The sequence below is a fragment of the Phragmites australis genome, chromosome 1, assembly GCF_958298935.1.
Source record: "Phragmites australis chromosome 1, lpPhrAust1.1, whole genome shotgun sequence".
Taxonomy (NCBI): domain Eukaryota; kingdom Viridiplantae; phylum Streptophyta; class Magnoliopsida; order Poales; family Poaceae; genus Phragmites; species Phragmites australis.
In genome coordinates, this window is record NC_084921.1 from 8219310 (window position 1) to 8233387 (window position 14078).

The 14078-nt window shown below is 45.3% G+C and overlaps 1 protein-coding gene across 1 annotated transcript; it reads left to right on the plus strand.

Annotated features, from left to right (window-relative positions):
• Positions 1 to 2545: 2545 nt before the first annotated feature.
• Positions 2546 to 5866, plus strand: LOC133904929 (beta-1,2-xylosyltransferase XYXT1-like). Its single transcript, XM_062346617.1, has 6 exons — positions 2546 to 2949; positions 3061 to 3135; positions 3265 to 3360; positions 3531 to 3662; positions 3782 to 3991; positions 4503 to 5866. Exons 1-6 carry the CDS (start codon positions 2766 to 2768, stop codon positions 5687 to 5689), a joined length of 1884 nt encoding a protein of 627 aa, XP_062202601.1. The 5' UTR covers positions 2546 to 2765; the 3' UTR covers positions 5690 to 5866.
• The last annotated feature ends 8212 nt before the right edge of the window (positions 5867 to 14078 follow it).

Genomic DNA, 14078 nt, shown 5'->3' on the forward strand with positions numbered 1-14078 from the left:
TAGAGCTGACATTTAGAGGTAATGAAGTTTATTTTTCTTCTTATGCTTGTATTCACCTCCTTCTAGTTTCCCTCTATTCGTTCCCTTGCAGATTTGCAAGCTTTTTGATTTTTGGTTGTGATTTTCTTTTTTGTGTTTACGCTGGAATTTTTCACCTTGTTGGAGTCATTCTTCTCATTACTAGATGTGAGAATTGGTGATGTTCTAAGAAGGAGAGAAGTGAATTAGGACACTTAAAAACCTAATCGACTCTAAAAACTACACAAAATAAACCTATATCAAATACTATCTAAAAGTGTTCTAGGTTTATCTAGTGTGTCTACTCTAATTAGGTAAAATGCAAATATGTAAATACAAAAACTTAAATATGGTAGAGAGAGCAAATTCGGTACAAGGATTTTTATTCTGTGATATCGATGTCATGAATGCCACCCATAATCCATGTTAGAGCTCCACCAAGGATATGCTCCTGGTCACCAAGCCTGTTCCGGTCACAGCTTGAGTCACCAAGTCACAAAGACAATGTCTCAACCCGGATGAGCCACCAAGCCACAAAGGCAGGGTCTCACCACTAGCCTCTCTCCCGGTCACATGTCATTGTCTTCACTTCGAAGCTTGAGCCACAAAGGCAAGAGTCTCCGCGTCCCCGTACACGTGTCTTGCCGCCGCTCTACACCAAGTCGGAGGGTCAACAAGCTTGAGCAACTCCGGCTCAAGGTGCCGGTGAGTCACAAGACTCCAAAGAGCCGACGCACCACTCGATACAAGTTAGGATCACTCTTTGATCCACTCTCTAGGCAGCAATCACCTAGTAACACTCTCTCTAGGTTTATAAGCACTAATCACTCACTAAATGTGTACTTAATTGCCTTGGATGATCACATTAAGTATTTTGGTGGCTTGTATGTCATCTCAAGTGTCTCTGTGTTTCTATAAACTCTATCCCATTTAAATAACTGAGTAGAGGGGTATTTATAGTCTAAAGCCCACCAACTAGCCGTTTTTCCAACGGCTCAAAAAAGTTGTTAACACCGGATGATCCGTTGGAACTTCCACTCTCCTCTATGAACACCAAACACTCTGGTGTATACTTCATCTCCATCATCGGACTATCCAGCGAGTACATTTGAGCCATCCGAGGCTCTGCAGTCTCTCTGTGTAAATTGCTCTGGTGCAAGCCTCCGGTGTACACAACACATATCACCGAACCATCCAGTGAGGTATTCTTTTATCTTCAACTCTTGGAAATACTTCTGTAGGATATACTCCGGTGTGAAGCATTCGGCGTGTACAGCACAGACGCTGGACCTTCCGGTGTGTTGATCTTTGTTCTTCTGTGTTTGGATTCTTCTCTGCAAGAAATAGTCCGTCGTGCATCCTCACTTATCACCGGACCTTCCGGTACCTTGAATTTCCTCTACCCAGAAGTAATATGCTTTGGTGTAAACTACCCATTGAACACTGGATCATCCGGTGAAGGCATACCTTATCTCCTATTAGAATTGCTCCGGCGTTTACATTCCTGAGCATCGAACTATCTGGTGAGGCTAACAACCTATAGACACAATGCTCTGGTGAGTATAATTCTTCCAGCGCCGGACCATCCGGTGAGTATATTTTTCTTAGGACTTCTCCAATTCAACAAAATTTTGTCTCGGCTACGGTGATTTCTTCATGTATTGCATCCATGTAAGATACTAATATATATTCTTGATAAATATGTTAGTTCCAATAACTATGTTATTATTAATCACTAAAATCACAATTATAATCTAATAGGGTTATTTCGCTACACTAGAGACATAAAATTCGTGTATAAACGTATATAATTATGTATTGAATTCCCCGTTGTCTATCCTTTTGGATCAAATTGTTTCTTCCTTTAAATTGAAATCTTTTGTGATTATAACTCATGTAATTGGTTTTAATGGAACATATGGTTTATATATAACCATAAAAGTCATGATTTAATTTACGTTCTTGATTACAATTTGCTTCTTTCCTGATTTTGTTTCTGCTTGAGTTTTGTGATGTGTTACGTGAAACAAAGGAGAATATCATCTAATTCGAAAGAATTTGGTAAGACATATATTCACCACTCTTTAGTAGCCATTCTCAGTCTATAACCTATAGGATCTATAATAAAAAAAATCATATACAGACAACTAAATACACTTTGATTGCTCGAATAATCAATCATGCCTGTCGAACTAAGGGACCTAGTTTTTCTTTGGAAAATTTCAGGATTTACCGTTCTTATAGGGTGGGTGGCAAATTTTTTATCACCTGATTCATATGTCAGTGATTATGACCTCACGTGTTAGTGACTCGTGAAAAAGGACGCTTCTTTTATGACGAAAAAAAATAAATGGCCCAGTTTTTTCCACCGGCTACAGTCAGCTATCTCCATTGTTGCTGTTTTTTCAGAATTCCAAGTGCATTTGTTTATTGAGAAAAAAGAAAATGCTCCAGAAAACAAGGAGAAAAAAGAATGGCAGTAGAGGACTGTTAGGACAGGGAGCCATGAGTTACGGAGGAATAAATGGAGGTGACGAGGAGAGGGAAATGGATACCACACCGCCACCCCCTGTCTTGTTCCCTCTCTTCCTCTTCTCGCTTCTTGTGCTCCCGGCTCACGAGTGTGAAATTATTGCACACCACCGCACCGCATTAGCTTCGACATCAGGCGAAGCGGTGCTCCGGTGCCGTGTTCGCGGGGGAGGTCCAGAGAACAATAAAGAGAGAAGGGGGAGGTGAGCTGAGGCATGGGGATGGACGGCGGCGGGAAGCTGCCGTACAGCTACGGCTGCGGCCACGACACCAAGCTGGTCAAGAGCTTCAGCCGCGTGGAGCCCCGCAAGTTCGGCATCGGCCTCGTCGCCGGATTCCTCCTCGTCACCTGCGCATACTTCTCCACCGCCAAGTTCGACGCCATCCACATCGCCATGAGTAAGAAAACCCACTGAATCGTCAGAGCTCCAACACTATCTGTATTCCCTTCCCTTCTTGCTTCCATGGCTAACTCTTCAAGCATTTCTTCCTCTGTGCTTGCTCAAGCAGTAAATCCCGCTGCCAAGAATGCAATTGGGATGGGCTCGCGGGTGAACGCCGCCGACGTCTCCAAGCAGCAATTAGGTGAGCCCTCATCTAATCCCTGAGATATTCAAGCAGAGGGACTAGCTACCGACATTAGCATCAGTAGCATGCTCGCTGTACTAGTCGACGAGCTGACGACCTGTCTGTTCCTCCTCCCCTTCCGTTCAGATTTGGGCGTGCAAGGCCAAGACGCATTGTCGAAGGAAGGGAGCAAGGCCGAGGTACTCGAGAAAGACGGCGACAAGATTTCCTCTTCGGGTCCAGGTGAACCATAGCAGCAGCAATCATTTCGAGATTGATTGATTATGCATGTCCATGGGGATCGAGCTGAGCTCGTGTATCTCCTACTTCTACCGTCCTGCACGCAAGGTCCAATCTGATAAATATTGGTTTTTTTCTTCTCCTTTTCCAATTGCTTTAATTTTTCTCTTCAGATTCGGGTCAAAATGCATCACTGGTGGGCACGAAGAAAGATGAGACTTTTGTGGGAGATGACGCAGGTGGCGGTGGTGTGGTTCTTCCTCCCGTGTCATCAGAGGAATCCACGAACAGCACGCAAGAATCAGGTGAGCAAGCAATTACTCCAAGTAACTAATCCTAAACAAGATAAATGCGAGATTATTCTCTCTTTCCGTTTTGGGGGAAGGGGAGATGCAAGATTTAACAAGCTGCTGCTCTTGGTCAGGTGTTCTTGAGGATGAGGAGCTGCAGGTGCAGGATGCTGTTGCCAATCCTCGCAAGAACTCCAGCAGCAGCAATGGCAGCTCCCTTTCCGTGGTTCCATCTGATCCTGCTACTCTCCCTACTCCTGTTCAGCAGATTCCTCCTGCTAGTACAGAGGTCAAGGGTCCTGCTGGTCAACAGATTCCATCAATTCCAGAGGTTAAGCAAGCAGGTACCTGCCTGATTCTTCTTCCCGTTGTAAAATAATTTTCTCTCTCCAAATTACAGTAAGCAGCTAACCCAAATGGAAACCCAATGTGAGAGGAAAAGACCGCTTCCTTTCAATTCGTCAAGTTGTGAGGCGTGTAGATGCAAAATATCGTACTTTTTGGACACGCAGTTTTGCAGTCTCCTATCCCAACGCAGGGACCGATGATCTTGCTGCTCTGCTGGACCACTGCTTTTGTTTTCACTATCCTCTTGTGGCCGTGCCTCTGTGTCTCTTCTTCACCTTTGTTGAGATGAGAGCAATATAGGCAGCATCATCCCATCCCCATAGCTGATTGATTGCTCCATTTCTAGACCTCTCGACTTAGCATAATTTCGTAGGGTCTGCATGAACAATGTTCTCTGTTAAGCTCACTTTTTTTGGAGGATTTTGCTAATCTCTTTTAGCATTCCTGGACCAGTCAGTCGTTCCTTAATTAACTAACAAGTAACGTGCTTAATTTAATGATCGCAAGATTCGGAGACGCCGGCGCGGGAGTGGAAGCCACTGTGCGACCTCACGTCGAACCGCCGCATCGACTGGTGCAAGCTCGACGGCGACGTCCGCGTGCTCGGCGCCAACGCCAGCGTCACCCTGGTGGCGTCCCCCGGCGCGAACTCCCGCACCTTCCGCGAGGAGTCATGGCGAATCAAGCCGTACCCGCGCAAGGCCGACCCGAACGCGATGCGCCACGTCCGTGTGCTGACGGTGCAGTCGGTGGCGGGGGAGGCGCCGGCGTGCACGGACCGGCACGACGTGCCGGCGCTGGTGTTCTCGGACCGCGGGTACACGGGCAACTACTTCCACGCGTACACGGACGTGATCCTGCCGCTGTTCCTGACGGCGCGGCAGTACGCGGGCGAGGTGCGGCTGCTGGTGACGGACTTCCAGATGTGGTGGCTGGGCAAGTTCCTGCCGGTGTTGAAGAGCATCTCCAACTACGAGCTGATCGACCTGGACAGCGACCCGCGCGTGCACTGCTTCCGGCACGTCCAGGTCGGGCTGACCAGCCACGACGACTTCAGCATCGACCCGCGCCGCGCGCCCAACGGCTACTCCATGCTCGACTTCACCAAGTTCATGCGCACCACCTACGGGCTGCCGCGCGACGTCGCCGTGCCCGCGGCTGGCAAGCGGCCCAGGCTGCTGGTGATCGCGCGCGCGCGCACGCGGCGGTTCGTGAACACGGAGGAGATCGTGCGCGGCGCGGAGAAGGTCGGGTTCGAGGTGGTGGTGTCGGAGGGGCAGCACGAGGTGGCGCCGTTCGCGGAGCTGGCCAACACGTGCGACGCCATGGTGGGCGTGCACGGGGCCGGGCTGACGAACATGGTGTTCCTGCCGACGGGCGGGGTGGTGATCCAGGTGGTGCCGCTGGGCGGGCTGGAGTTCGTGGCGGGGTACTTCCGCAGGCCGTCCAGGGACATGGGGCTGCGGTACCTGGAGTACCGCATCACGCCGGAGGAGAGCACGCTGATCGAGCAGTACCCGCGCGACCACCCGATCTTCACCGACCCCGACGGTGTCAAGAGCAAGGGCTGGGACTCGCTCAAGGAGGCCTACCTCGACAAGCAGGACGTCCGGCTCGACATGAAGAGGTTCCGGCCGACGCTCAAGAAGGCGATCGCACACCTCAGGGCCAAGGCCAACAGCAGCAACAACTGATCAATTGATCATCGCTCATCACCATGGATGTATTCATCCTCCTCCTCCCTCTCTCTCTCTCGTTCATTCTTTCTTTCTTTGGATTATGTCAGTGTATGTAGCAAGCAGATCGACCAAATGTATGATATGTCAGGAAGAAGCTAGAGCAGCATATATACAAATTCTCTTTCAGTTTTCGATCGAATGGTTGATTAGGTGATGAGGTGAGGGACAAGGGTGGAGAGTTATGATCATGAATCACCATAGCCAAAAGTTTACAGGGTTTACATGCTTTTTGTGGGTTTAGATCGATAATGCGAAAAAATTATGTGTCCGCTCTGGATTTGGATCAATAATGTGATTAATTTTACTTAGTACAAATGATGTACACTGTGATGGTACATATGAGCAGCTAAGGACACCATTCTCCCATTCTTCTCCTAGTGCTTGAGATGGCGCAATCTGTTAAAAGCGTAGTACTAGGAGAATTAAGCAAGCTGAATGCAGGTCAATTATGCCGTGTATCTTACAGTCAATTGTGCTACTAATTTGTGGAGTAGATGCTAAAACTGATTTGATGAAATTCATCTTTGGTCTATTTGCAAAAGGCTTCAAAATACCAAAAAGGAAAAAGAAAAACAGGATTGATTCATGTGTTCCCCGACTTGCTGCAAGGGCACGATCATCTACTGTACATTGTACTTCGCTGCTACAATAATACTGTGCTCCTAGTTTGCCAGTTTCTTAAGGAAACGGTAGGATTGGTGTCTCTCTGGAGTGTTTCAGTGAGAACAGCGAAGCTGTACTAGCATTCTTTAATGAAGCACATTGTACGTTGCTGCCTATTTTATTACCGAGGGAAAAGTTAATAAACCTGCTGGTGCCTTGAAATGGGGGCACGGTGTCTCTGCATGGGGCGACGTGAGCTCCAGGACAGGTATCTCTCGCTCGCAAGCCACGTCGAGCATAAACTAATCGAGGCGCCATAGATATATTACAACTAAATAGCAACTAAAAATAATTTCAAATCTAGCAGTTCGTCTCCCTCTTTGTTGGTTTCTCTTCTCACAGACGCATGCATGGGGTTTGGTTTAGAGAAGATTTGCATTATTATTACTGGGATTAAATGGCAAAAGAGTGTAGTACTAGTACAAGTGCTGCATGCTTCTGAATGATTAATGTGGTTACTACTCCACTAACTAATCCAAGCATGCATTTGGCCGGTTGCTGGGGGTAATTGCTTGGTTGGTGGGGAATAATAAGTGTCATACGTACGACGGCAAGGAATCATACGAAAGGAAGGACCATGGATCTCTCTCTCTCTCTCTCTCTCTCTCTCTCTGCGTGGACCATCTTAAATTACGCATGAATCAAGTTGCGATATAAGTACTAAGTACTGCTACACTTGTTGGTGTAATAGTAAGTGCAATGAGCAAATGCACGTAGCCATGTGACCATTATTTCATAAACCATCCCTTAAAAAATCTTCATGTAATCAATCGGGATGGATCAAGCGGAGTCATGAAAATGAGTTCTCAGCTGGGTCTCCATCCGCAGACTATTTAGACGTCACCGTGTATTGCGAAAAACAAAATGGTCTCAGTCAGCCGCTGAATCCATATGGATTCGCGCCGACGGCTTCCAATCTATTCCATCATTCCATGACAGGCATGTGAATCGTGGTGCCCATGCAGGAGCAGCACATGGCTGGAGAGAAAGGAGTATCGGGGCCTGGAATCTAGCAACAAGCCTCGGAGATTTGGACTTGATTTGGGAAGTTGATCCCTGATCTGACTTCACTGCTGCTAGCGCACCATGCCACCATGGCATGGCATGGACGTCTTTCTTTCCACCCTTTCTAGTTCTAGTTCGCATCTTCTTCCCTTCCAAGTGTCGGCTCGGGTTTCGGGCGCAACTTTGGAGATCCGAACCTGCAAAGCAAATCAAGCTAGGTGTGAACCAAACCATAACCATGCATATGGCTGACAGCAAGTCAGCAGCCGCCTCTGACCTTTGACTAAACGTGTTTAGAGGAGATGTTTATATAAAACTAGTTAGATTTTTTTTACTGCACTAGCATATGTGATTAGATAAACGACGAAGTGTTTACTTAAGCACTACTTTTTATATTAGTCCTAACAAGATAGTTTAACATGTTTAAACATTTATAGTTTTATTTATATTAAAAATTACAATTTTTATGTTAATACTTAACACTTTCTTTTCTTAAACATCTAGTCATAAACACATAGCATTGTTTGGCCTAACTATCCGTGCCTATATATGCATGTCAATATATTGTATATATACGTCACTATATCCCCCCCCATACCCTAGGTATGTTGACAGTAAGTAGTTGTACTGTACTCTACGGTCATGTATGGGTATGGCATCAACTGAAAACAGCAGGTCAGGAACATGATGACCATTCCGGCAAGACAGAAATATCAGCTGCACCTGCACTCGGTATTGTGCAGTACACTACCGACGCTGCCTGCCGAAAGCTCTGTTCCTCGTGCTCGCCGGCCGTCGCATTCCCACCCCGATCGGTTGCCAGGACGAGGAGGCACAGCTGACAGCCCCGTTCCCATCTCCTACCAAACTCTGCCCGCCTGAATTAACTGACAGATGGCATGCAGAATATGCATGTGATGCTAATGCTCGAGCTCGAGCTGTTGACATGCATTCCTGCTGTGGATTTCTCCAAGTCAGAGCTGCTCATGCCGAATTTTCGTTGAACGGGACGGGACGGAACTTGGTAACATGGTTGGCAGAGTCGGGCAGGGGAGCGAAGATTACGGGATAGAAATCTCTGGAGCAGTATTATACATAGGCTGGATCGGCGAAGCAAAAATGGTCAGAAACTGTTAGGCTGTGGGTGTCGGTTTCTTCCCTTGAGCCGCCATAGTTTACGCCGGAGTTAAGCGGGATTGACCAGGAAAAGAAATCGGCTGAGCAAGAAACAAGTTTCTTTAGAGGTCGCAAAGTCGAACATGTGCCGCACTAGCTAACGTGAGCAGCACACATGCGGCCGCTGGGGGAGGTCGTTTCAATCGACGTTTCAATGCTGTTGGATTGCTATCAGACGGACGACAGGTTGTCTTCAACTTATGACGCTCTATCTTGCGTGCGCGTTGTCCGCCCCCACCTCAGATCATGGCTAAAGGTTTTCTTTAGGTTCAGATTTTTATTGTGAAGGGATTTTCATTCTCTTTACGGTTTCTGTCACGAAAGAATTTTCAAGATCATGTCTTTTAAAACATAATTCTCTCTCTTTTCCTTTCACAATTCTCTTTAAAAAAAAAAGTAGTTAGAGATGAAAAAAAATAAAAAGAATAGAAACGAAAAAGAGAATAAGAAAGAAAACGAAATGAAAAGAATATGGTTGAAGATGATCTCACCATCATGGCCCGTGCCTCCTTCCCCTTCGGACCAGTTTGTTTTCTTAGGTATTCCTTTAAATCCGGAAAGCACACTGGTGACTTTCGAAACCTGTCACTAACCCCTCTAAAATCACCTGTCCAAGAGATCGATATGATTTTTAGACACCTAATAATTAGAAAGTGTGAAGAAATAAACTAAACAGCACCAGCAATGAGGCCAAGAACAACTAACCGGGCCGAGTAGATGGGACATCGTGTAGCCGTTTCCAAACCCAACAGAAAAGGAATCCTGTGGACGTTGGATCGCTGTTCTCCGTTACATCTCACATTCGCATCGTGGAGCCCATGGGCTCTCTCATCTTGGAGAAACTTGGGCCGGATTCGAGGTGTTACCTTTTTCAGTTTTACGTGGATCTCACAGGCCGATAAGATGGTGGTTCAGGATGGAGGTTCTTAAGGACCTGAAAATTGAGATCTCAATTGCCAAATCACACGCCCAGCTCAACTGGAAAGACGCACGTGTAGGCTAGGATCGACCGGATCATGGATGCACGAAGGTTGGTTCGTGCTCTTGCTACAACTGATCGAAGAGATGCGAGCTGCTTCCACGGCCACCCATCCGTGCTGCCGCTACTCTTCAGGATCGACCGACGCGCCGCGGACTGGCCTGGCACTAGCACATAATTATTAAAAGTCGACGGTAAATTACATATGATTTCTTAAGGTACATCATAGATAAAATATTTTTATATGATAGCTAAAATAAACGTATTTGTAACAAGATATGTATCTAAGCACGAATAGACTTACATATGGTTTTTATAAATCTGTCTGTTTTTTTCATACAGATACAGACGATTTCTTGTAAAATCTATCTGTGTCTATTCGGTAGACACAGACAGATTTTATAAACATTCATATGTATTTAAAGATCCATGACTTTTTAAATTTGATCGCTCGTTTTCTTAACTCTTGACTTCCCACACGCTCAAACCATTTGTCTCCCTATTTCTTTTGACTTCCCCACATACAACCCTTGTCTCCTCTCAATATAAAGCAACGAGGAGTGCTCTTCTTCATCACTCAGTATATTTAAGTGTTTATTGCACTGAGAAACGTCCTCACTCACCATCAATATCAGAGAAGCGAGATCTCGACGGGGACCGAATCCCTTTCACTACACCAAGATGAGTATCATACGGTGGTTAGTTAGAGTTTGTTAAATTTTTATTGTTTTGATCTATGTAACTGATAGCATAACCTTATTTTCGTCGTAGATATGCAATTACGCAATTCACAATAATTAGAAGGTGGCATGATGGGGTTGTCCATATGGCGGCTTCGATGGCGCATATGCTTGGCGTCAACTTTAGCCTGGTGGATTTTGTCTTTTTTGCTGCTGTGAAGGCCCCCTCCATCGATCCTGTGTATGTCATCAGCCGCGTTCTCTATTCTGTTTTACCGGATGGAAATTTCTTTATTGTTATTCGTCACAATGGAGATATTTTCATCAACTGCAAGACAAGCTTGCATCACAATGGAGATATTTTCATCAACTGCAAGACAAGCTTGAATGCTGTCACACCTGATTTTAACGGATAAAATCAAATACGGCTTATATGTACCTAGAAAGTTTAACACACATAAGGACATCACATGTGAAATAACAAAATACTTTAACTTATAACCGTTTAACTCTTAAAAAAAAGACTTTACCTAAACAACTCTATTAACCAAACGACTAAACTAAACAACGCCAGAGGAACAAAAGCATCGACGACCAAGCAACTCCACATGCACCGACCGGAAGACACGCTCCTAATACACCAGGTCATTGTTTTGAAAATCTTCAAAGTCCTCCGTTGAGCAGCATATGTTTTGTGGGAGATAGCAAGGGTGAGCACATAGAGTATTCAGTAAGTATGGTAAAATAATGACATAGAGGCTTTCAACAAGAATTGGCTAACACATGGTATATTTGCATAAATGGGAGTAAAAAACAGTGATGTAATTGAAAAATATTAAACAATTATTAAGTGAATGTAACACAGACGACCCAATAACTATTACCCAAGGTTACCCACCTTGTAAACCATAACCATCTAGTACCATTAATACTACCATATCATAACCATGACCATTTCACCACCATATCCAAAACCAACTAATCATGTAAGGATCCAAGTCTCTTATGATCGTGAGCACGGCTGATATATCAGATTTTACACTGCAGAGGTTGTCCAGCTTCCCCACGAGTCAGTGAATTTCATGTTACCGTGTTCGTGAAACACTTAACACATGCCAATGGTGTGCTACTAAGAAATCACTGTATAACATTTTTCACTAATTAGAGCCTAATCCAGTATGCATCTACCCACTAGGTTTCACCACCAGAGATTACAGAATTCTCTTCTAACCCAGAAGTCCCCTTTTGTGCTGACCCGACACACACTTAAAAGAACTCTGACTAGTATGTCAAGCCTTACCTATATTGGTCTCATGGTTGGTACGTCACTTCTTGGGTTATCGCTCCACGAATCGGTCCTTATTTAGGTTACTTGAGCAAATACTAACCAACAATAGAACCATGACAAACCATATACACCTCGTTGCTCAAGGCCTAAGGTTCAATGTTGCTAAATCAAATTCATCATCGTATTTGCCATCATTGTTACATGTGATCATTGGTCAAGTATACGACACTTCCCGATATTCCTGATAATATTGCTAAGCATTTTTACCCATAAAAGGCACCTAACCATAAACTACTTAGGTTTCAAGAAATGATAAGAGAATATCTAGGTAAATCCTACCATAGGTGACTACCCATAAATATTTAAAAACATAGGTTCAATATGATCAAGGATACTTGCCTTCTTCTTGGTACTGCTCAGTGTACTCTAGCTCCTGGTCTTAATATTCCTCAAACTGATCTGGGGCATTACTGTCTAATCGCATAATTACTGGCAACGCACACAAACAAAATACACTAAGAATAGTACACCAAACAAAATAATGACAAGGCAAAACCTATCTAGAAAGATAGAGCTCGGAAAAAACAAATCTAATGACTCAAGAATCACTAAAAAAGGAGCTAAGACGAAAAATTTAAGATAGTTTACTAAACAAGGGCTTTTATGCAATATTAAGTTATTTTTAGAAATTATTGGAATTATTTCTATACTGAAAAACATATTTATTGCGCACTTGATGATCTCAGCACGGTTACTATTTTGTGGATCGAGTCTATAGACTTGTGGACTGGACCTTTGACCTCGGATCCATGGTCTACAGTGGACCATCCATAACCCGAAGGGGTATGGATCTGTCCGAGCTGTTGGATCAAAATCCAACAGATGGGAGAGGGGCAGAGGTATTAGGTGACTAGCGACAAGGGTAGAGACATTGGTGGCACTCAGGCACGGTGGCGCTCGATCGGGATCACATTGTATCAGCATTTCGGCTCGCCGGCAGTGTCGGTAACCGCCGGGACATGGAGAGGGAAGCTCGGCGAACTCACCTAGGGATTTGGCAGGGGCGGCGGGTCACCGGAGCGGCTTGGCAACTTTTGACAGCGGCTTTGGGAAGTGGTGCTACATGGAGAGGGTGCTACAACATCATTTTCTTGTCGGCGAGATGGGGAAAGTTGTGGTGTGCTTTGGAGAGGGCATGAGGGTGCATATTTATAGGTAGGGAGGCTCGAGGAGACCGGGAGAGGTGTAGCTAGGTTTTAGGGCGGTGGCAGCTCAAAATAGAGTTGAACTTCCTCGTTTAAATCATGATTTGTTGGGGATATGGCCAGCAAGAGATAGAGGGGCTCACAAGCAAGCTTCTAGATGGTCTAGCCCTTGGATTAGGCGTGGATTCGACATGGCGGCGGTCCCATGAAGGCATCGCACTCCGACTCAGGGTAGGAGATAGCTCTGACAGGTGGGACCCATGTGTTGGCAACTCAAGGTGAAGGCGGGTTGAGTGCGGGTGCATTCGGCGGAGAGAGGCGGCAGGCGGCTGAGCGTGGGCTGGCTTGGGCTGCTTAGAGGCGTTGTTCTCTAATCGTACAATTACTAGAAAAGCACACAAAGAAAATACACTAAGAACAGTACACCAAACAAAAGAACAACAAGACAAAACCTATTTAAAAGATAGAGCTCAAAAAAACGAATTTAACAACGCAAGAATCGCTGAAAAAGGAGCTAAGACAAAAAAATTATGATAGTATTACTAAACAGGGGCTTTTCTACAAAAATTACATTAATTTTATAGATTATTGGAATTATTTTTATACTGAAAAACATATTTATTGTGCAATTGATGACATCAGCATGGTTACTATTTTGTGGACTGAGTCTATAGACTCGTGGACCGGACCTTTGACCTTGGTCCATGGTTTTACGGTGGATCATCCATAACTTGAAAGGGTATGGATCTGTCTAGGCCATTGGATCAAGTTCTAGCGGTTGGGAGAGGGGGCGGAGGTATCAGGCGACTGGTGTCGAGGGCAGAGACGGCGGTGGCACTCAGGCACGACGGCGCTTGGTCGGGATCATGCCCGATCAGCATTCCAGCTTGCCAACGGCGTCGGTAAGCAGAGGAACATGGAGAGGGAAGCTCGGTGAACTCACCTAGGGATTCGGTAGGGGTGACGGGTCACTGGAGCGGCTCTGTGACTTGCGGCGATGCCTTCAAACGGTGTTGCTATGCGGTCAAGGCGCTACGGTGTCGTTTTCTTGTTGGTGAGATGGGGAAAAGTTGTGGCATGCTTTGGGGAGGGCGTGGGGGGGGGGCATGTAATTTTAACATGTATATTACATCAATGTGAACAAAAAAAAATTAGTTTCACCTTTTTCTAAGCTATAATTATTTTTCTACATATTTTATAATCTTTCAATCGACTAAACGGTACAAAAGATATTCATATCATTTCTCTGAAACGTCGTTTGCTAAATACAAATAACAATGCATCACAATGAGTATGATGACATGCAAGTAAAGATGCCCCATAGTGCATGACTACAGTGGAGATGCAA